The 24,975-nt window shown below is 40.5% G+C and overlaps 1 protein-coding gene across 2 annotated transcripts in view; it reads left to right on the top strand.

Annotated features, from left to right (window-relative positions):
- ldlrad4b (low density lipoprotein receptor class A domain containing 4b) overlaps positions 1-24,975 on the top strand; it is a 66,493-nt gene that overhangs the window by 32,730 nt on the left and 8,788 nt on the right. Inside the window, exons 1-2 of one of the 2 annotated variants that reach the window (XM_055210298.2) lie at positions 11,057-11,683; positions 23,997-24,151. In XM_055210298.2, coding sequence (XP_055066273.1) covers positions 11,614-11,683; positions 23,997-24,151 — 225 coding nt within the window. In that variant the 5' untranslated portion in view covers positions 11,057-11,613. Of the gene's footprint in view, positions 1-11,056; positions 11,684-23,996; positions 24,152-24,975 lie in introns of those variants that run through there. The other variant, XM_055210297.2, reaches the window with a different exon arrangement.

Below are 24,975 nucleotides of genomic sequence, written 5' to 3'. Positions count from 1 at the left end.
ACTGTCAGTAAAGAGAAATCTTAGATTTGCGCATTCTCCCCTTTCTCTTTTCTTGCGTTCGCTCGCTCGCTTTTCCCCCCAACATCCTTTGATCCACATCCCACACACGACGGCGCATTAGCGGGGCTGTTTTTCAGGGCGAGTGCCGTGTGGTTCTGTATTCGTTGGCTGTCAACACCGTCAGTACTGATGGGTTTCAGACAGTGTCACCTCACGCAGGCTCACAGTGGATTCTGGGATTGTTTATCGTGGCTGAGTTGGAGGTCTATCGGGCGCTATTCTTCTGCATTCACTCATTTACTCGCTGCATTCATTCAGTCATTCTGTGCTGCGAACCTCCCAGAATGATGGAATCTCTCTTTCTCTCTCTTGTCTGTGGCCTGCGTTCCTCCCTCGTTTCTTCATCCGTTACCTAAGTACGTTGACCCTGTGTGTGTGAGCGAGCCGAGAGAGTAATGATGCAGCTGGGGCCATTATAGATGGGAAACTGACAGCTCTGCTCCTTTGCTTTCATTCACTTTGCTGAAAGAGCGATAGACTAGGAATAAGAAAAAACAAGAGGAGAAAAAGAGGCAGAGCGATAAATGGAGTCGTCTTAGTCGTTCAAGAATCCAATCAAAAACAATGAGAAATGCAAGAAAACGGGAGAGGCAGAGAAAGAAGGACCCCGTGTCACAGGAGATGGAAGCCTGGGCTTGAAACTTGGTCTTTTTTTACTATGTCAATTGTTTGTGCTTAATACCCGAATCGGAATTAGGAACCGTATAGATGAAATTACTGTTTACAAACAAATGCTCGGTGGCGACACTCATGGGTTCTTTAGGCGTCCCAGCAAAAAAGCTGTTTCATAGAAGCGCTTTATTCAAATCTAGATTAAAATTACTAAAAAGTTCCATTTGGGGTTAAAACGGCCGTTTCTGAAAGATCACTCGAGATTTAGGCCTGTCATTATCAATGGGTTCAGGATTTTTAACAAGTTTGGATAATTCACAGATTTGTGGTATCTTTAGTTCTGCTCTAATAGCCCAAACTGGACGCCCCGCAGCTGCTGTCGGTAGATTTGCATTTCACAAAGACTTCAGACTAGGAGTGCTCTGATAAATGCTGATATACACTAATAATACGTGTCCTATAACTATTCTGAATCGCACTGCCGATATTATTCGCAGCTATTTCATGTACATCAGTAAGTTCTTATCAATCTGAAATCACTGTGAGTTTGAGTCATTTATAACATGCATTTGAAAGAGCAACACTCGTCAAACACAATCATTTTACATATTCTTGATTATCATGAAAATACCTGAAAAGGTTTGAAGAACAGCAATCTAAATATATGCTTAAGGCATTTCCTGGAGCTGTGTTTCATAGCTGCGTGTGCATGGTTCTTCGTCTGCAGCGCATATTGAGTTTCTGCACAAGAGCGCCCTCTGGCTTTTGGATGTAGCAGCATTTCACCATAAATCATTGAGAAGCATAGCAAGCATCATCAGCCGATCGGAGCATCCCTACTTCAGACTAAACGGCTCATTATAGTTGTGCATAGGTCCAATGGCATAGGCTCGATGCCGTATGCTACATGCCAGTTTTTATATGTACTTCTGCGTCCGCATCGATGTGCAATTACACATGCAGACTAGTGCTGCACAATTAATCGCAATTGCGATGTCAGCCTGTGCGATTATATGACAGCAAAATGTTGCAATTATATTAAATAAATAAATGTGTGGACTTGTTAACACAATCTTTCTGATAACAGTTTGATGATTTTCCTTGCTGTTTAAAAAAAGAAAGAAAACGAACAAAAAAGGCAGTGCATGAGTGGCATGCACGTGTGTGGTGTGCGTCGTCACTTGTGTGTGCGCAGCGCGGAAATACCAGAGCGAAGATGGATGCAGATGAGGGTGACAGTGATCTGGTAGCTAAAAACACCTCTACGTCTGTTGTATGGCGGTATTTTGGATTTAGGATTACTGACACTGAGCAGTTGCTGCATCACGTGGCAATACGAAAACTTTTCTAGTTTTACAAATACACATTTTAGCATTATCACTAAACTGTGTGTGGATTTTCCTTAAAACCCATCAAGTTGACTCATGATACCATTTATTATAATCCCAATCGCACATCGCAATATTAGCATGAATAACCGCAATGGGGAAAATTACCCAAATCGTGCAGCCCTAATGCAGACCGCTAGTAGGCAGTGTATATGTGTGTAACCCGAGGGGCAACCTTCCGATCTCTCTGATGAAGCCGATACGGAAATGACTTAAACTGCAATTCATCGACTGGCCGCTAGTGGCTGGCTGAAAAAGGGAGTCAATTCCCATAGACCTACATGTTAAAATGCCCAACTTTACAGTAGAAAATAATGTTTACAGCCTGGTACAAAAAGTGTTTTTGGTCTATATAGCTTATTTTGCCCTTCATGACAACTGTGGGGGGGTTAACTCATTCGTTTAAAGGTCACGTTCTTCCTGATACCATTTTTTAAACCCTAGTTAGTGTGTAATGTTGCTATAATAGCATAAATAATAGCTGTAAAATGATAAAGCTCAAAGTTCACTGCCAGGCGATATATTTTCTTCAATAGAATTCCTCTTTAAAAGCCTACAACGAACGGCCGGTTTGGACTACAGCCCTCTATTTCCTGCTTTAATGACGTCAGTAAAACAGTTCGTTGACTAAACTCCGCCCACAGGAATACGTCAGTCACCAGCTTTGGCTCAAACGGCTCTGTTAAGCTAAGCTGCTATCCAATCACAGCACACTAAACAAACTACACAATTAGAACTTGATACGTGTTTCTTAAGGAGGGACGTCACATAACAAGGAAGACATCAGCCTGTTTTGAGGACAGTGAAAACAGCGCTATACAGATAAGTAAATTGTGTAAAAAATACCGCCTTTTTTTACATGTGAAACATGAACACACGTTATATTGCACACTATAAACACAATCAAAGCTTCAAAATCACAGACAGAACGGGAGCTTTAAATTATATTAAGCCTTAAAGGGATAGTTTGGCCAAAAATAATATTAATTCATTTACTCACCCCAAGCCGTCCAAGATGCATATGTCCATCATTGTTCAGACGAACACATTTTCAGTTATTTTAGAAAACTAAAATGTAAAAAACTAAAACTTAGATGTTTCAGTTAATCAAATGTAAAGTTACAGGGTCCACTCCTTCAAGTCCAAAAAATGTGCATCCATCCTTCACAAAATAAATCCAAACGGCTCCACCATGATAAACAAAGGTCTTCTGGGGGTGATCCGCGCCGTTTTGTTGTGGAGATATCCATATTTAGAACTTTATAAACTAAAATAACTAGCTTCCGGTAACACCGCAGAATTTTTTTACCTGATGGGAGGGGTTCTTGTTTACCAATCACAGCACTTGCGGTCCGCCAAACTGATACGTTGTTAAATTTTTGGCAAAGTGCCGGTCAGGCGACAAACAGCCTATGCATAGCCTACGGCGAGAACCTACGCACGACTATAATTTACACTTAACCCTCAAGTCTTAAACGGCTGCTTTTAACTTCCAAAAGTACGTCAACGTTGACAAATATGTGAAAAGTGTACAAAGTTGATGGTGTTTAAACACGTGCAAAAGTCTTAGGCCACCATCACCAACTTTGTTGTTTTAGCAAAGTTTTAATGTCCATCCATATTTATTTAAAGAAAAAAAATAAGATACAAACAGAAAATACAGGAAATATTTAAAACAGTTTTCAGAACTAAATGTCGTCTTCAGGCATCAGTTAGTATTTAGTGTGACGTCTCTTGGCATGAAACACATCTTGAGCTTTTTTGAGGAGACTGAAGTCATTCGATTAGAATAAGAAATTAGGATTTAATTTAGGTTTAAGAGATCCTGCAGCTGCCTGCTATTGCTCAAGTGGAAGGGGAGTTTACCCTAAATACTTGACACTTCAGCTTATACTTTGATACTGTTTTTAATACTACATACACATTTCCTGTATTTTCTAGATGTATTCTAATAAAAAGACTGAGAATTAGTTATATATGATCACAACACCATTGCAAAAACCACACATCTAATGGTAGCATTGTGGCCTAAGACTTTTTCACAGTACTGTATATACTGAAGTACTGTAGTACAGCATCTGTCTATCAACGTCTAGGCCAGTTTTCAATGCTAGGTTCAACAAAGACTGAACCTAAATTATGAAGCCTCTCTTATGGGGTTGTTTTTACTGTGCCCTCTGCACGCAAAATGCTTGCCCATTTTTAAACAATTTTAAATGAGTAAGAATGCAAATGAGGATGGTTTCTCATTCTTTCCGCATTCCCTCTTCCAACCCGTCGTGTTTTTGTACCCCTGAGGTGCTCATTTCTCAGAAATATCTTCTCTCTTCCCTCAGTGAATGAAGACTTTCATACTGCGATGTCCTATTAGCTCATTTCCAGTTTACCCATAATGCCTCATAATGTGTTTTTATGTCATAACAGTCACGGCTGTATGGATGAAATTCAGAACCTAAACTCATTCACACTCTGATTGCAGAATGTCAGGTTGCATTGTTGCTTGAAGATGCATGAATGGAATAAATGAATTCTTAATGTGTGTGTGTGTTTGTGTGAGAGAGAGAAAGAGAGAGAGAATGAAACATGAGAAGAACGTTTCCTGCTGATGTGCTGTTTAGTTTCTGCAGCCTCTTTTGTTTTTTATGACTCTTATTTGTTAAAAACATCCCTCCAGAAAAGTGAGGTGCAGTTGTGTGTGTTTTTTTATTCTCATTATGTCTCTATATGTGTATCAAATAGAGCAAAGCACTTTATATTGCAAACACATTAATATTCATGGAATGCTTTATAGTTTCAAACGTATGAATACCGTAGTGAAATACCGTAAACGTATGAGTAGATACCTGTCAGTGGGATTTTTGACATTGGATAGTAAGCATTCACTCTCAACGAGGAACCACTCGGAAAACTGCATGGCAACAGCTAAAAAACATTTACGTTGGTCACATTTTGTCATATCTAACATACTTTTTTGTTGTGTCTCTGTTTTTCTAGTTCAGAGTATTAGAGTTCAGGTCAGCTGAGCTCAAGTCATACGTGTCCTCTCTTTTTGTCTCTCTAGTGACCTACACACTTAAGGTGTGTCACGACAAAAACAAGTTGGACTGCTGTGATTTCTGTTTTTGGGAGTCTGTGGATGTGAATTGGCTGGAGGCTGAACATGTGACTCATGGGAATAGAGTGAAAATAAAAGGGCCCTGATGTAAACATCACTTCCTCCCTCTAAAATGGGGTGGTATTCAATTCTTATGGGTTTTACACTGATTCACCCAGTTGTAGTTTCAGCTGTGAGTTAGGGACTAGACACTCTCTACCGTGAAAGGTGTAAAGTCTTGACAATAAACAAGCTAATAAACATTGTTTACCATACTTTGACCGCCCACCGTGTATGTTTTATGAAGGCACAGTAGTTGTAAATTTGAGCTTGACCCTGTCTTGAGCCTTCCCACACTTGTGATCGGCTAGCGAAGGGTCACGTGCACTAAATTTGTTTATCGACGCAATTTCCCGTTTTATATTCAAATGAAATTACATTTTATAGAAAAGGACTACAGAAAGCAGGATATATCTGTTTTTTGCTGTTTGCTGACTGCCATCTGTTTCTGTATAGCTCAGTGGTAGAGCATTGCGTTAGCAGCGCAAAAGGTGATGCGTTCAAACCCAGGGAACACACATACCAATAAAAATTTTTACCTTGTAATGCACTGTAAGTTTCTTTGGATAAAAGCGTCTGCCGAATGCATAAATGTAAAATGTAAATGTCAACTCATGTCAAACCTCTGGATCATTTTATTCTTTTGAAAGTACAGTGAGGAAAATAAGTATTTGAACACCCTGCTATTTTGCAAGTTCTCCCACTTGGAAGTCATGGAGGGGTCTGGGATTGTCGTAGTGGATGCATGTCCACTGTGAGAGACATAATCTAAAAAAAAAATCCAGAAATCACAATGTATGATTTTTTTAACTATTTATTTGTATGATACAGCTGCAAATAAGTATTTAAACACATGAGAAAGTCAATGTTAATCTTTGGTACAGTAGCCTTTGTTTGCAATTACAGAGGTCAAACATTTCCTATAGTTTTTCACCAGGTTTGCATACACTGCAGGAGGGATTTTGGCCCACTCCTCCACACAGATCTTCTCTAGATCAGTCAGGTTTCTGGCCTGTCACTGAGAAACACGGGGGAAGGAGGTTGTTTCCCAAAATCTCGCAATACATGGCTCCGGTCATCCTCTCCTTAATACATCATTTCGCCCTGTCCCATGTCCATGTCTCATTCTTCTTCCTCCAAACACATTTAGTGGAATTATGACCAAAAAGTTCTATTTTGGTCTCATCTGACCACATGATTTTCTCCCATGACTACTCTGAATCATCCAAATGGTCATTGGCAAACTTAAGATGAGCCTTGACATGTGCTGGTTTAAGCAGGGGAACCTTCCGTGCCATGCATGATTTCAAACCATGACGTCTTAAGTGTTTTACCAACTGCAACCTTAGAAACGGTGGTCCCATCTCTTTTCAGGTCATTGACCAGCTCCTCCCGTGTAGTTCTGGGCTGATTTCTCACCTTTTTAGGATTATTGAGACCCCACGAGGTGAGATCTTGCATGGAGCACCAGTCTGAGGGAGATTGACAGTCATTTTTAGCTTCTTTCATTTTCTAATAATTGCTCCAAAAGTGGACCTTTTTCACCAAGCTGCTTGGCAATTTCCCTGTAGCCCTTTCCAGCCTTGTGGAGGTGTACAATTTTGTCTCTAGTGTCTTTGGACACCTCTTTAGTCTTGGCCATGTTAGTAGTTGGATTCTTACTGATTGTATGGGGTGGACAGGTGTCTTTATGTAGCTAACGACCTCAAACAGGTGCATCTAATTTAGGATAATAAATGGAGTGGAGGTGGACATTTTAAAGCCAGACTAACAGGTCTTTGAGGGTCAGAATTCTAGCTAATAGACAGGTGTTCAAATACTTATTTGCAGCTATATCATACAAATAAATAGTAAAAAATCATACATTGTGATTTCTGGATTTTTTTTAGATTATGTCTCTTACAGTGGACATGCACCTACGATGATAATTTCAGACCCCTCCATGATTTCTAAGTGGGAGAACTTGCAAAATAGCAGGGTGTTCAAATACTTATTTTTCTCACTGTATTTCAGGGGCTTTTAATCTTGTTGATACACGTCACAGCGCTACAGCTTTGACTACAATCTCCTATATCACTTTTGTAAATGGTTTCTCTTTGGGTTAAAACATGCTGGGTGCAGTAGCTCATAACATAGTATTGAGTTAAATTACTACTGTCTCTTAACTTGGGTTGTGCTTTAGTTTGCAGTAAGAGAGAAAAATATCACATTATTAATAAAAATTATTCTGTCAGCGAATGGATCGGCCTTGGGCCCAAATCTATTTCTGTAGATTTTAAACATGTTTGAGTCAGAAAATTAGTTAAGGTTACCCACTTTGCTATAAGAGAACATTGCATCATGAGTTGTGGTAAATCAAAATTTACCAAAGTAATAGTTCACGAAATTAAAGTCTGTCATCATCACGTTCATGCTGTTCCTAACCTGTACTTTCTTTTCTTCCGTGAAACGCCAACGTACATTTTTTTGTTTGGACCAGGGGCTGTCAAGCTTCAAAAGAACCAAAAAGCACCATTAAACTGTGAGGAATAGATTGGAGAAATATTTGGCCTTGAGAGTCTTGCTTGACTGGTCACTTTCACTAAATGGAAAAATGAAGACTAAAACCCTGCCATAAAAATCTAAGAAAGTCCATTGGGTTTTGAAACACATGAGGGTAAGTAAATGAAGCTATACCTTGTAAATATTTAATGCCACGCAAGCTACAGCGACAACATTAATATCTCTTGCGAAAACACAGAGACTCGTCTTTGTAAACACAGAGATAGGCATATGGAGCGTTATTATTATTATTTAATAAGGTTTCTATAGTGTTTTGCCAGGATTGGGAGTTGAACCGACAACCTGCTGGGTGCAGTAGCCCAAATCGTGAAAGACGGGGTTATTTGTCATCTGGGATCCTCCGCTTTAGTATCCGTTTGGTGTGGCCGTGTTTATGTTAGGAGATGATGTGTCATAAAAGGGACTGGGAGCAGACAGGTGTTGTCCGCGAGGCCGTATGGCAGCGTCCGGGGAAGCAAACTCTGCCATGTGGCTCGTTAGCAAAATGCTAATTATGTTGTCAGCATCATTAAGAGTCACAACAGCGGCCATTTTGGGAGTTGTGGCGCCTGCTGTTCTTCCTGTTGTGGCCCTGTGTGTGTTTGCGTGTTTGTGTATGAGTGCAGCCAGTGCAGTAGGCTGGCATTAAACCTAGACATTACCTCACTCCTGGGCAGACGACCCATTACGATGCTCAGCAGGCTGCAGGAGAGGTGAAAAAACTCAATACCTGGTGATTATACACACACACACACACACTGCAATGCATCACATCTGCAGGCGACCCATCTTGGCTTTGCAGATAGCAATCCCCAGTCATAAACTCAGTCAGACAAACAGTTTCCCCTTCCCCCGTCTCGCACAACATGTCCTGCAGGGATTTGTGCGAGTATCACAAAATGCAGGTTTCACGAGGAAGTGTCTCTTGTCATTTTTTGGGGTAGTTATATTACAGGTTATAACTGGAATGTTTTCACATGCTTGCATCTTGCTGTTTTTTAGGACTTTCCCACTGTAGATAGAACAGATTGCGCAGTTTTTATAGCTGCCACATAGCCTGGATGGCTCGTGAAAAAGAAACCTGTCATCAAGTCGGGCTCAGCATGTAATTTTGTTCCTGCAGTAATCTGTAAAGCAGCATTGGTATTTTAAGTATCTAGTCATCAGCTATTTGTTGGACGTGTCGTATGATCTTATAATGTTTCAAGGTTTGTTAGGGGCTGTCAGTTAAATGAATATTAGCTATATGTCTTTAGTTTAATGCACCTGTTTTACAACGATTGTTGTAAACTACCTATTCACAAGCATAAGAGCAGGATTATGATGTCAGTTATGATGCGTAATTTCTTTGGTCTTGAAATACTGGATTGAACAGGGATCATTGCGTATGTGTTTGTTTTAACCATTTGGCTACTGACAGCAATTTAACCTAAGACAAGGAAAGATTGGGTTTTTGGATGTTTCAGAATAGATAGCTGTTTTGCTTGAATAAACATTTGGTTTTTTTTTGTACAGGCACTTCTCGGGTGATACTAGCTGGCGCTGTTTATCATACAGCACCAAAAATCCAATCCATGTGATTTAACTTGATCTCACTTTTTGTTTTCGCTAACAAATGTTTAGGTTATTTTTAAGGTATTTTCAGGTTTTTTAATGTTCTTCATTGAGTAAACAAGGTTTTAGGATACACAAATAATATGGCAATGTGTCAGGTCTCTTACCTCAAAACCAACCCCGGTAGCATTAGCATGCTGAGAGAATCCACCTCAATACCCCAGAGACTTCCTCCTCAGACAGCCATTCAAATTCAGACTTGACCCCTAAACCCCCACCAGACTCTGGCTCTCCTCCCATGTCTGTTTTAATGGGATGTGTCTGTATGCATGCATGTGTGTGCGGATCGACTCTACTTCCAGTCTAGACTTCAGACAGATAAATGTCATTTTATTCCCCCGAGGGCTGAATCGCTAACTAGGGGTAAAATTTTAAAAGTTCACATTTCATTTCAATGTCTGCCTTAGCCAGGAATGATAGCAATGTTCAGTGAAATACGAACTTAAATGGTGGTCTTATTTTTTTTACCGGAAATCAAAGTGTTTTTATTAAACAGTGTTAGATCTAGTGTCGAGAAGAAGTACTTTAAGATTATCAAACTTAAATGTATCCTTTACAAATGTAGATTATTAATTTACTGCTGAATGTCTTTCTTGAATAAAATAATTAATTTTACTGCAGGAATGAATGTTTTTTATTGAAAAGTGTTTGATCTATGCAAGATGTCTGGATTTCAGTGAAATGCTTTAAAAATAAATAAAAGTGTTAAGGTAGCCTTTAGGATTACAGACTATTTAGCATCTCCTCCCCTTTACCCCAGTGTGGATTCGAGTATATTGCCTGCCCCTCAATAAAAGTCCATATAGCTGCCAGGTTATTTATAGACAGGCTGTCCTGTTCCAAATAGCACCCTAAACCCCTGGACCCCTCCTGCAGATCCAGATTGTCGTGACGTACAGATCAGTGGGGCGCACACCCGGAAGTTTGATGTTTAACAATTACAAATGTACTAGGGTAAAACCCCACTTGCTTCAGATAAAAAAATTGTGTCATTCTTAAGAGTCAATTGTAGGAATAATGCCTTAATTAATTTACATTTTATGCTTTTTTAGACACTTTTATCCAAAGTGACTTTACATGGTATAGCCTACATTTTATTATTGTGTGTGTGTTCCCTGGAATTAAACCTAGAACCTTGTGCGCTGCTAACACATAGAGCTACAGGAACACATAATAATGCATAAATAATGGACATCCAGACAGTTCTTATCGCAGAATAAATAAAGTGTTCAGGTCTTGTATTTTCCTGAGGTTTATTGTTGGATAACATCCGAATTAAGGCACATTATTACGCTTATTAGCTGCCACATGAGTAAAAAATATAGGCATGAAATATTAATTTAAACAATTTTATTAGCGGAGTGATATATTAAACATACTGGTCAGTATGACTCGCAGTACCCGGATGAGCGGCGTCGTTGGTATCGGGATAGCTAATGAGGTAGTGATGTAATAAAAAAATGCGTTAAGAAAATAATTGCAAATTGTAGGCCTATATCTCCATATTTTGATATTTTGAAAGTCTAAATAATTCTTAAATGATGGTTAAGTAGTGACAACTAAAGTTTTGTTTATAATTTAATACACAAAGCTGAGGGGCGTCCGCTTAGGCTTCAGACAAGGCCGTTCGTGAGCAACCCAAAACTAGCAAATGAAACTTCCTATGATCGGATGGACTTCACGTGCACGCGCAAACTCGCCCACGCGCCCGTCGTGACAGAGCCTGAAGTTGAAGGGGGTTGTTGTTTGCGGACACGTGCTCTGTGTCGCCAGACAGCGGGGTCACACGAAGGTCAGCTCCCTACAATGCTCGCCTTGACTGCTCGCGTCTGGCTTTAATGGGGAGGTGTAACATTAGACACTCGAGCACTGCGCGCGACCACCCCCTCTCCCGGTCAACGACGGAGGAGCACAAGTGCGCGCGTACGAACAGACTCCTGAAAAAGTAAGGGGGGTGTTCAGCTCAGAAGGGGTGGAGAGAAACTCCGCCGGCTTGATCTCACAAACACTGCGCTTTTCCCTTTCAACCAGAGAGGTCAAAGAGGAAGAGAGAGAGAGATTATAGAAAGCGGACGGGTTCGCAAAACGTTAAGTAAGCGCAAAGTAGTGCCGTTACCGGAAAACATGTCGTGAGAAACAGCATGTCAAGGTTGCGAGCGCGAGCTCTCGTTTTCCGCGCGAGCTGTTGGACGTGCTTATTACACCGGCTGCCTCGCGCACCGGTTACAGTATTTAACGTGCTCCATGCGAAACCTCACCGCACCGGATGGCTCTAACATCACATGCGGATCCCAACTCCAGGGAATGGAAATTTGTAAGTGTTACACTTTGTCTGACTTTATTCTGCTGTTTGTTTGATCTCTGCGACTGGAGCGCGTGAGTGTGTTTATTATTTTATTTCGTCTGCGGTGTCGTCTGGCTGTCTGCTCTTATCAGCGCGTCACATTTGTACACGTCAGATTTCTCAACGCAGTCTGTGAATGTGTCTGGGACGTAAACCCAACAGACAGGGTTAAAACGTATGCTTGGGGTGAATGTCTACTGCCTTTTAGACTTTTTTTTTAAACGGCAGACTAGTGCTTGACTTCCGTGGGAACCAGGAAACCTTTGTTTATTATGACAGTTTGTGTATGTCATACATTTCTTTTATGTTTTATGTCTTAGGCTCGTTTCACTAACTGTTAAAAAGATATAGTATATAGGTATATATAAAAATGGTTCCCCTATGACTTTGAGCATTTAGTACTATTTTGCACCTTAGTGTATAGCCTATTTTAAGAGCAAATTACTTTGTGAAACTTTTTATTATTAACTATGTGCTTCTGTAGCTCAGTGGTAGAGCATTGCATAAGCAGCGTAAAAGGTCCTGGGGTTAGATCCCCAGGAACGCACGTAATGATAAAATATGCTGTATATCTTGTAATGCACTGCAAACATAAATATAAATGTAAAATGTGTAGCTTGAATGTACTGTGAGCTGCTTAAATATGTATAAATATAATACTAAATAAAATATTCATGTTTTTTTCCCTTAGACTTTTTTTTTGCAATGGTAGTCATAGTGTCTGCCAAAATATCAGTGATCAAAGTTTAAACCGTAAAATATTTATAGAATATCTAACAATGTAGGGAGCATTACTATGTTCTTGGCTAATGCACTTGAATCTAAAATAGGATGTTGAATTGTGATTGACCTAACATATTGCTGCATATTTTAATAGTTTGTCTTTATGTCAGTCTGTCCAAAGTATTACTGTCTGTCTAAATCTGACCACTTGAGTCTCGGCATGTAAGCAGCGTGTTGTTGCGCTGGTTGGATGATGGATGTGTAAGACACAGGCTCTTTCTCTCTGTTCATGGAGTGAAAAGTTCATATTCTGTCTGGATCATAAATTATGAATTTAGTCCAGGGGAATTCCCACACAGTAGGCAGAAAAGGCCTTTCAGTAGCGTATTGGGAGGCCTGCCTCTTACATGTAATCTAACATATGCTAGTACAGAATATGACATCTCTGGCAACCCAAGCGAATCGTTTTGATTTATCCATTAATTTAAAATATTAAAGATGCTCCTTAAAAACATCAACCCCATACGATGCCTTTGAGGGAGGCTGAAAAGTAATATATTTGTCCGAAATTGAAAACAGATTGTTTGACGACAGGCTCTCTTAGTTGTGGATCCACAGTGAGCTAAGCACATCCGAAACTGTGCCGGGTTAAGCAGCCCCGAGGTGCCACTATGAATTATTGATAAAGGCCAGTGTCGTCATGCCAGTCTGAGTGCTGCTTCTGGCATTACCCAGGATGATCCTTATGCCCACGCACAATGCCCGGCTTTATCAGGAGTGGCCTCAGTCGAAATTCTCCCTTTTTGACTACATGAGATTAGAGTAATGAAACCTGAAGTGATTCAGTAGAACTGCTTCTTTTGTCCCCACGCGTATTTGTAACAGATCTGGCCCCGAGCGAGTCCCAAACCTGTAACCTACTGCACGTTAGTGTTCTGCTCCAGGCTTTTAAAAGCAGCTGGTGTCGGATCCGGCCTTAGGGAGTGTGACTCATTAGCCAAGACAGCCTGAGTAAACCAAGGACGCGCTGTGCTTTGTTAAAAAATCCATACTTTGTTCTATATAGCGATAAACAGGACCACCCATGAAGGACAAAGTTTTAATAAGGGGAGGGTGTGGCCAACATCGCCACGGCTTTGGGAAATAAAGAACTAACTCTTTATCCGTCTCTCCGCCTTTTCCTCTCTTTGAATTGGCTCTTTGGAAATGTCACCAGTAAACTCTGTCCCATACTAATGTACTCGGATAAAGTAGTGCGATTCTCATCACTGAAGTTCATCTAGCGGCCATGCAGGAATGTTTTTGAAAGCGGAGCTTATTTTCCCTCCAACAGATCTTTTAGAAACTGCCTTCCTAGCTAAGCATGCCCCGAGGCGGTCTGTTCCGCGTCTTGCACCTTTTTAAACGAAATAAAGGAGAGAAAACACGTCTGGCAAGGTTTTTATAATTGCGGTCATGGTTGTTAGAGTTTGTGGGCTTGGTAAGTCTACGTTCAGTTGGCAACATGACTGTTTAGGTCGCCACACCTTAGCTGCCATCCGTTTGGTCATGTCCATCCTGTGGAGACCAAAATAAGCGCCGGTTATATTCGGCTCGGGCAAACATAGGCTATGATTATGTGTGCAGAATCTGTAATTACACATTGTCACAAAAATATAATTGTTTCCAAGGTCAAAATATGCACGGCCCTCCTCTTTCGACATCTGCGTTCTTTTTAAACAATCTCGTTATTGATGGTGAAAGCTCCAGTGTGGCATAGCTGTGGAGATCAGGCTGCGTTGGCGTGCGTGGCTGTGATGGCCGGTTCAGACTATCTGTGCTGTGTGTTCTGTGGCTTCTCTACAGAGCCGGGCTGGATGCCCACTCCCCTGGTGCTCAGCGGGATGCCAGTCTGCCAGCTTGTTTTGTGTTTTTTCTCACTGTCCCTGCATGCCTCTGGCCTTTCATTTCAGCACACAGACAACCTGTGTGATCGGTCCTTTACAGACACCCACAGACTGGTTTGTAAGACCTTTTTTTGAAATTTAGGATGTATTCTACAGCCATCTTTATGCTCATGAGTTAAAAATGCTTATTTCTTTCTCGTCACTGATGTTTTCAATCGCCTGTCAAAACCTTTTGAGGTTACATAGCGGTGTGCTGACTGCGATAGACAAGCTGACAAACAAAATCATTCTGCTTGTCAGTTTAGTTTTTCAAATGTTCACTGCAGTAGAGGTGTAGCCTTGGGTTGGGGTTTGTTTTGAAAGATTTTGGTTTTTGGTTTACACTTACATGAATGCTTTTATCCTGAGCATTAAATCTATACATTTTATATCAGTGTGCCAGTGTGAGCCCTGGAACTGAACCCATGACCTTTCCAGTGCTAACCCAATGCTATTCCAAGTCTCCACTGTCTCTGCCCTAATCTAAATGTATATGGGTGATTCTCACGAAAACTTGGTTTGAAAAATGTCAAGCATGAAAATGTAAAAATGGCTTAAATGTACTTTTTTTCCCACCAGACATTAGAAACAAAGTCTGGAGTATGGGAACATTAACTTAAAAAAAGTTTACTTATCATTTAACACTTTTTGTAATATAATTTCAAAAGTAGGTCCTAAAAAATCTCATTACCACAACATTCAGAAAACATCAACACTGACATATTTTTAAAATGACATGACAAACCTGAAAGAACATAATTTGGAGATTCTGCACATGCATTTAAAATCAAAGTATTATGCTTCTATTAATTAAATGAACATTTAATAAGCATCTGTTGCGGTAATGATAATCAAAATGTGGTGTAAGCATTCTGACAAGACAATATTTCAAATTAACTGTAAAAAATGATCTTACCTGGTAGCCATCTTGAAGTAACTGGTCCATGTGCTTGGTCACTCAAAATCAAACTTTATTAAAATTCTGTATGTGTGCTTAAACTGTTCTCAAAAAGTGTTGCGGAGAATGAGAACATCAGGCATGGACACATCATTTCCCTAATTTTTCTTCATTATTATTATACATGAATATTCAGTAAATATTTTTTCTGTCATCTAAAGTAGTCTAGCAAAACATCCATTTATTTTCTTTCTTAATATTTTTGTGTTAATATGATTAAATTACTTATATCACTGACAACAGTGGTCTGGTCAGGATATTGTCATTTAAAAAGTGGAGTTGCAGCCCTCAACTGATGTTTATGTTGTCATTTTGTGTGTTGGCCACCAGTTGTGTGATTGCAGTACCAGTTTGAGCCACACGTTTTGTTATTGCAATACCAGTTTTGGCCACAATCCTACATACTGTTCCTTTAAATATATTTAGGCAATAGGATTTAGTTTGTTGTGTTGGGACACTGGCTCACCTGCTCTCGTTACCTTGGCACTATAGCTTGGCATGATGCAGCGTCTGGTGCAGGATCCTCATTTCTCAGACTGTTTAAGAGAGATGCGTGTGTGGCGCTGGGTGTTATGTGCAAATGCCGTAAATTATTAAGGATTAGTGTGTGTTTGTAGCATAAAACATCAGATCTGGCTACATGGGGAAGTCACACACACCTCTGAACAGAATAGAAGTGGGTCAGGTGAACACGAGTGCCATCTCACACACCCACACAGATCTGCCTCAATCTCTTGGATATTACATGTGATTCTTGAAGTTTGGTCTAGTCACTGTAAAATCTCATTGGTCAAAAATCAATCCACATAGTTGTATGTATATCTGTCTGATATATCTGTATAGCTATAATGTCCTGATTGGCTGTGCTTGTTACGGCTGTGATCACACATAGTTTTTGCTTTCAGTAAGAACAGAAAAATGACTCAATACAGGAAGTGTAGTGTACCATGACCTCCCGGGTTAGGACGTTCGGTTACTGTAAGATTTAGCATATACTGTTATCCAAAAAGACTTGTCACCTGGAGTAATATAAGCTTAAGTCTTGCTAGGACACATTGGTGTTGTTATCTCGTGGTCCACTCATTTTGGGATTTGAACCAGCAAATTTCTGATTAAACTTTCAGCCAACACACTGACCATCACTTATGGCGCTTTTCCATTGCATAGAACCCCACGGGTCAGGTCGTATCAGCTCACTTCACTTTGGCTTGGTTAGCTTTTCCATCGAGTTTAATAACACTTCAGGGATTATAGGCGTGTCATAAATATTTGCACTGCCTACTGCTGTAACATCATACATGTGAGAGCGTCATTGAAATGCTATACATCCCCATACATTAATTTTTTGTCAGTCCCCCACAAAAATTACAATAGACCACCACAAATAGATGTTTGCATATTGCGTTTATCACTACCTCTGCATCACATGACAGTTTTTGTACAAACACCCGATGCGCTCTGCTGAACTTCATTTAAGTTGCAAAAATGCATGCGGACCTTCCTTACTTACTTATTCATTTAGCTGATGCTTTTATCGCTTTTTACTTGACTTACAATTGCTATATATGTCAGAGGCCGCACGCCTCTGGAGCAACTAGGGGTTAAGTGTCTTGCTCAGGGACACTATGGTGTGTCACAGTAGATTTGAACCCGGGTCTCTCACTTATCCACTGTGCCATCACCGTCCCCACATAGGGATGCATGGACCTGCACGTCGGGAATGTGCCGCCACAAACTGGTATGGTGTTCCTGATTCTTAACCTGTTGATATTTTTCACCGCTAAAAGGGAGTTTGGGAACTTACAACAAAGCACAGATGACTACAGGCTTGCTTCACAGCGCACACACAAAGGTAAAGCTAATCTTGCATTATAGCGATGACGCTAGTAATGACGATTCTCTCAGACCAATCAGTGATCTAGAGTGTTTTCTCGTCACGTTTTAGTTTCAGCTCAGCTCGCTTGGAACCCCAACTGAGGTGGTACTAAATATTATCAGGTACTACGTATTGTACCCAGTGGAATAGCCCCCAAAAGTAAGCTGACCCGACCCAAACCGTGGCGTACTATGCAATGGAAAAGCCATTAGTCTGTAGTCCAGGGGCACGGGAAGATGTTTTAGGTTGGGGTTCTGTGTGTATGGCCGTAACCTGCTATGATGTCACCAAGGTTCGAATAGGAAAAAGCAGTTGAGTGGGGTTGACAAAAAGGCAGATTCGAACCTGATCTACGAGCCTTAGGCACTACTGCCTACACCCAAAAGGGACACTATTGGCACTTGGTGTAAATAGACACTCAGAATAAATAAATATAAATGAACCAAAATTTTTGTTGCATTTTCAATCCCTCAGCACCCCTGCTGTAGTCTGCAAGGGTTAAGGATGATGGTTTAGATTCAGGTCTTTGGTTTTCTAAGATGTGTTTAAATGGGCACCAATATGTGAAATGCCACCATAAATTGGTTAATGCATTTAAAGGGCACATGTAGGCAGTTGTTGAAAGCAGTGGCCTCTGTATAGTCCATTGAACATGTCACCTTCAACGCACACTTGCTACCCACATACACAAATCACTGTTCTCTGCCTCTATTAAACACCATCATTCTCTTTCTCTTGCCTTCCTTCTCCTCCTTACCCCCCCCCCCCCAAACGCGCACACACTCACACAGTGTCTGGTCTAGCACTCTGTTCTGCTCTGCCTGGTGACAGAAAAGCCTGATGCATTTTTATCCTCTCAGTGTGGTCTACCGAAAGACAGTCACTCTGTGTATGGTTAATCTGCAGTACATAATACACAAGTTTTAGCCTCAGACACCCACGATACGCCCACTGTTTGCCATCCGTCTGATACATGTTGCACACAAAACAAGAAATGACTTTCTTAATCTGATAAACGCTAATCTGATTGGCTGATTTTATGCAACTTCCACAAAGGAAGTGCAGCAATGTACTGTACTCACAATAAAATGGAAGAAAATGTGTGACCCTGCTTGCAAAAAAAACAGTCATTTTTGTGACTTACTGATTCTATAAAATCATTCTACATAATGTAAAGAAAATATTACCTTGACATCTTTAATATGGACTGAGTAAGATCATGTCATGTTTGATGTTCCTAATCTCATAATTAGATTAAGACTTCAGCCTGGATTTGGATTTGGGGAGACTGTTTATCATGAAAACCATTCACATTTATGAATCCCATTTTGGCAGATGCTTTTATCCAAAGCCACTTGCCAGCATTCAAGGTATACATTTAAGAAGTGCACGTTCCTTCTTTAGTCATTGTATGTCGCCTCTTAAGAATACGGTTCCGTACACACTGCATATAATTCGTTTGTCACTTCACCTTTTAATGCTTAATCCTGTTCTGTACACACACAGTTCAGTAATTTACGGGACTCACAACCGCATTCTACAACCGAATTAACTCCCGCAAAATGCAGGTAGTGACAACCGCATTTACTGAAACTCTGCACAGTGTGTACATAACCGATCTGAACAACTAGTAGTTAATCAAGTGTTTAAACGTTCATCATAAACAGGGCAGGTCTCTCTTCTGACAAAATAAATGCTTAGAAGGGGAAAAAGTCTTCTTTTTGCGCGGTTCCGAAAATTACAGAGGCACAAGCGTTAGCTGACTAGTGTTGCCAGATCTTGCACTAAAAAAAAGCGAACAAGAAAAATCCAATAATAAACCGAAATAAATCTAAATGCTTTACCTCAAAGATCAAAATATTTGGACCGGCACCCTCACACTATTAAGACCAAAAACTTGATCGCTTTATGAGCCAAAAGCCATAAACGGTTAAGTGCCAAAACAGTATTTACGTACAAAAAAGACGAGGACCTGGCCACACTGCAAGACCGCGCGCTCCGCGCTGTAAAGCAGCATCACAAAAGCGTAAAATACACAACGCCAAGATGGAGGTTTGTTGCAAAACACAATGCTGTTATTATTTTTGTCAAAGCTGTGAGTGATAAGCACGCGAGACGGCAGAATTTTGCTATGGTTATTTCTGTGTCAATCATCACATTTTCGGGAGTGAGTCTTGTTTCGTACAGACATAAAACGGACATTTAGGGGATTCACTCCCGCATTTTAATGCGGTTGTCACTCCCGAAAGTTTGCAGTGTGTACGAGACCTACATATGACAAAAGTAATGTTGAAGGGTTGCTTTACATGCCAGACACATGTCTCTTGCTGTCTAAAAAAAGTGGTTCTTGGACAGCTTTAGCTGATAGCGAAAGGTCCGGTATGTTTTGCCGCCGTTAATGGTGTGGCTATGCAAAACTGGTAGTGTCCAGACCCACAGTCTATAGGGCTTGGGCGCCGCGTTGCACTCTGGGGCGTGGCGGCCATGTTGGTGGCCTCACGAATGTAAACATACAGCAAGTCGAACGAAGAGAAGCGGCGGAGTTGGGAGAATTAAAAGAAAGAAAAAAGATGTTAAAATCCGAAAACGGGGAAGCAGGGACCGTTATGTGGACAAAATCGGAACTATTAACGGTGTGGATCCATATGAATAAAGAGTGAATAAAGAGCCTTTTAAGATAACAGCGTGGTTGTTGTGAGAGCACGATTTCACACCAATCTGTAAGCAAAGTCACATACGACCTAGCTTCACAACTAGCTTAGTTAAAGGGACAGAGAATGAAAAACCATTTTTACCTTGTCTTTGTTGAATAATGGTAGTCTACCCGCATTCACGAACATACAAAAAGTGCTAGACATGTTAAACATCTCATAGAAATTCCTCTTTTAGAAATGTCAGCCAGAAAACAGCCCAATCTGAAAAACTGATGCTTATGACATCACAGGCATCTCACTGCCCCTCCACTTTAAAATATTTGCCTACATTTTTTGAGTGGCAGCAAAGTCAGCCAATCAGTAATGAGATTGCAAGTTTAGCCAGTAGGGGGAGCCAAATAGGTGCAAAACCACTTGTTTAAAATCCCCCACCCTAATAGAGCTATCTGAGAGAGGTTTTTAGGAAGCTTCTAAGGCATTACAGATCCAAACAAAAGCATTTTTGTCTACATGTCACAGAACAAGGATAAATACCCCGTTCAATCATTCTATGTCACCTTTAATGCAGCAGTTTTTGCTGTCAGCAGAGGGATAGCAACAGAAAGTTGAATGTTGAAATTTTCCCGTATTTTGGGCGAGTAAACCAGGACATTTCCCTTATGTTCAATGTTGACTTAAGCTATATAAATTAATATTCAGATGTTATACTTCACTGTCGTATATATAAATGTCATTTATATGTCATGTATACACATTACTGAGGGGTTGAGGTTAATGTTTGGTTTCCGATATTGAATAAAACATAATGAAGTTTTGTCCTTATCTGTCATTTTTTATTTAAATTACTTTTAATGCGTTACTTTATTATTAATACAGCAACGGTTTACCATGGTTGAAAAAATAACGACAAATTAATCAAATTAAGACACGATTTAGAGAAAGTGTGTCTATAAACAGAGCGCAGCAGTAAAGGAGGCTATCAACATGGCCGCCACGACAAGTAATGACGTCACGACTCCCAAGCCCTATTGGGGCTTTTCCGTTGCATAGTACCCCACGAATGGTTTGGGTCAGCTTACTTTTGTGAGCTTTTCCACTGGGTGCAATACCCGATACTTTTTTAGTACCACCTCGGTCGGGGTTCCAAGCGACCTGAGCTGATACCAAAACATGATGTGAAAACACTGTAGATCACTGATTGGTCTGAGAGAATCGTCACTACCAGCGTCATCGCTATAATGTAACAGATTAGCTTTACCTTCGTGCTAGGTTGCGCTGTCTCGAGGTCTGCGCTGTTGTCATCTGTGCTCCGCTATAAGTTTCCAAACTCCCTTTTAGCGATGAAAAACTTCCACAGGTTGAGAATCAGGAACACCATAAAAGTTTGTTCCAAACTTGCAGTTTGTGGCGGCACATTTGCGACGTGCATGTCCGCATATATGCTTAAATGCAACTTAAATGAGGCTCAGCAGAGCGCGTCGACTGATGCCGCGGGTGTTTGTACAGAAACTCTCATGTGAGACAGAGGTAGTGTTAAATGCGATGTGCAAACATCAATTTTAATTTTTTGGCGGACTGAGAAATAAATAAATGTATGGGAATGTACAACGACTCTCTCACTTGTATGATGTCACAGCAGTAGGCAGCGCAAATATAACGACACGCCTCTCTTTCTCTTTATCTCACTCAATGTTCAATGTTAAAATAGGACAAAGAGTGTGTCAGTAGGCGACCAGGACAGGACGTAGTAACAATCAAAGAACAGCTCCCCACACTGTCACTCAGATGAAGGACAAATTCTCTCTGCATGTGAGAAAGAGCAAAGCCAAGTGATTAACCGAGAAAAGATCCTGTCATCAACTTATTCACTTACTGTATTGCTGCAGTGCCAACAAATTCTTGTACAGCTCAGCTGGATCCACCCAGACTGCTTTGTAAAATCACTTGTGTGACATGGTGCTTAACCACATATAAAGAAGTGGTGAACAATCACCAGGAATTTGTTAGATCTGGAGTGGAATTTTAACTTGTCTGCTTTAAATTTTGATACAAAAGTAGTCTCTACTACATTCTGGTTAATAGATGTGGCTAGATTCCTTATTTTAATGTATTGTTCATATAGTGGAGACATTCTTGTGCCATAGTGTATTTGAAACCGTTGTATATGTTTTACACTTAGTCTTATGCACAAATCTGTTTTTAGTTGAACCGCTGAGGGTTCTTGTTGCCAGCATGAAGCCTGCAGTGATTTTTGTGTTATATTGATTCAGGCCCAGTCTAACAGATTTGTGTCTGTAGTCATATTTGTTCCTACCAGCACTGCAATCCGAGTCTCTTTATTTCTTATCTGCCCCCCTGCCTGATTGTCACTTTTTTTCATCACCCGCCCCTTCTGCTCTCTGTCTCTTTCTCTCCTTCTTTTGGTTTCTCCTCTTATGCCCTAAATTGGGAGAGAAGTGTTTGTTTCTTTTGATGTGTGAGTGCCAGTATCCCGCAGTACTGCATTGCAGGAAACGGCGCATACTTTTATTCTCGCTCCATGACACTCTCTGTTGTGTTCGCTCGACTGTACAAGGTTCCAGAATAGTCTCTCTCGGCACAGTCGGTGGAGAATTCTGGAAGCTCATTTCTGTGCTTTGAAAAGCCCATAGACTCTCCACAAAGTGTCTCCTTGAGAGAAACAGGCCCGTCTTGACTGAGAGAGCAGGTCTCTGGTCCGGCAGCGTGCTCCTCATGTTCAAACAGAATACACGGCCTTACAGAAACACGACTCGAGGTGTGTTTGACTTCATCAGCCTGTTGCAGACAAGGATGTCAGAAGATATAAAAGTAGACATGAGCTACATTCTTTAAGCTTTTGGCCAAGTTGTTATTCACTTACATTTAAGTGGTGCATGTTGTGCAGGGTGGACATCTAACTGTGCCAAACACTTTATTGTTTGCTTTATAAGGGTTTTCAAACTTTTCCCAAATATAATAAACCATTTATGTTTTTCCTAAAATGTTACTTTGTATAAAGAAACATTTAAACTCAGATTAGACAGGATATTGTTTTGTATTTTTATTTTTTATTTCCTGGGGACCACTTAAATCTTCTGGTCCCTCATTTTCTCTGGTTTAATTGATAGACGCATATCAGAACAACAATTTGTTCTTATACTTTCACTTGTATTCTTTAAAATCCAATAATCTAAGATATTTTAATCCTGTTATTTCATCTCAAACCAAAATGGCTGCATCATTTTTTGCTATATAATTTCACAAATTTGGGTAACCATATTAGTCTTAGATGGCAGCTTGACTCTGCTGCCATCTCCTGGTCATGCTTTATGAGTGTCTAAGCCAGTGTTTCTCAAACTTTTTCAGCCCAAGGACCACTTTATCTTCCAATTTTTTTCTGAGGACCACCTAACAGAATCCCACTCTAACACGCCACAAAACAACAAAATAGGAAGGATAAGCTAAATTTAAGTTTAATATGCAACTGTTTCAAGTCAAAAACTAATTTTTTAAACACAAATGCAATGCTATGTTTAGAAATTATTATATGAATTTTATTTCATTTGAACAAGTAAATGTGAAATGAGTTACAGCTTAATATGAGCAACAAACTGCACATGAAAAAAACTGCATTTAAACATAGTATAACAGCCTATGTCCCACTTAATGTCATTCCAAAGAGCCATTAGTTTAAAACTGAGGTGGTGGGTATATGAAGTCTATGGTTGTAACTATGGTAACAATAAAATGCTGAAAAAATGTTCCCCTTAATGTCCAAAATCACTGAAATTACAGGGATTTTACACATGAAACAAAAACTAGTACATAACAAAACTAATAGATCTGTGGAGCTGCTTTCAGTTGACGCTTGATCTTTTATTTTGACTCCTCTTTGATTTAGCAACCGATCCATTTTTACGTTATTAAAACAGAAAGGCAAGAACTGATATCACAGTTTCGCAAGTGCATTTAAAATCTACTTAAATAAGTGACGATTGTATAAACACTTGCCTAGTTTAGGTCATCCTTTGGCGGTCCACTGGGGGGGGGGTTTGGCGGACCACTAGTGGTCCACGGACCACACTTTGAGAATTACTGATCTAAGCGGATGCACTTCTCTAAGTCTTCTGGTTTTTATGTTTTACAGCTGAACTGGAGTTTGTGCAGATCGTGATCATAATCGTAGTCATGACTGTGATGGTCGTGGTGGTCGTGTGCCTGCTCAACCACTATAAACTCAACACGTGGTCGTTCCTGAGCCGGGCGAGCCAGGCACAGAGTCAGGATCTCTCTCTGCAGCCGGTAAGTCAGTCTGTCCTAAATCCTGTTTGGCTGACCCGTTTTCGTCTCCGTTTGTTGACGCTAATACAGAAACGACACGCTTCACCTTTAAGAAAATGTTTGTGTGTCCATTAGTTTTATTTTATTCTGGTACCCATTTATGTCTCATAGTCCATCAGTTATTTATCACGCCCAGTCTTATGCAAGTACGCTTTTATCAGTGCTTTGGTTTTAAGAGTGCTTTGTTCAGCACAACCTAAAAGTCTTTCAAGTGTTTTGTGTGTGTTTGTTTACTTCTGAAAAAAGTCCTTTATATCTAATCCAAAATAGCATGCCACCCTATACTGAGCAGAGGAGAAAGCGGTGCATATGTGGGTGTCTCACCAGAGGGAGGATTTTTGATATGGTTCTGCTTCTGCTGGAGGCAGATAGCAAGAAACAAAGCACAACACTTTTAAAAAATACAAATTGTGTGGCACATACTTTGACATATCGAGCCGGTGTGTGACTCAAGTTAGAGTCCCCCTCTTCAATTTTCCAATCTTTTGCCATTACTATGAAAAAGACTTTGATATCTTCAGAGCACCTGCTGTGTTTAAATCAGACAGAGACTATAGATTTTGAATGCAGCATCAGGACCTTTTTCCTGTAGGAAGGCAGTGTGTTACGGAGGACACAATGGCAGTGTCCCTCAGAGACCAGGCCAGGTTGATTACATGCGTCAGATGTGTCTAGACGGCAGTCGAACGCAGACATGCGCAGGCCACTGAAGCAGCCAACAGAGAGATGTCTCTATGACCGGGACTTTTATTTTCATTCATGGGGAAACACATGGGCGAGGGAGA

The sequence above is a fragment of the Misgurnus anguillicaudatus genome, chromosome 10 (assembly GCF_027580225.2).
Source record: "Misgurnus anguillicaudatus chromosome 10, ASM2758022v2, whole genome shotgun sequence".
NCBI classification, from domain to species: domain Eukaryota; kingdom Metazoa; phylum Chordata; class Actinopteri; order Cypriniformes; family Cobitidae; genus Misgurnus; species Misgurnus anguillicaudatus.
The sequence above is the reverse complement of the archived record's forward strand: the minus strand, read 5'-3'. Positions and strand labels throughout refer to the sequence as shown.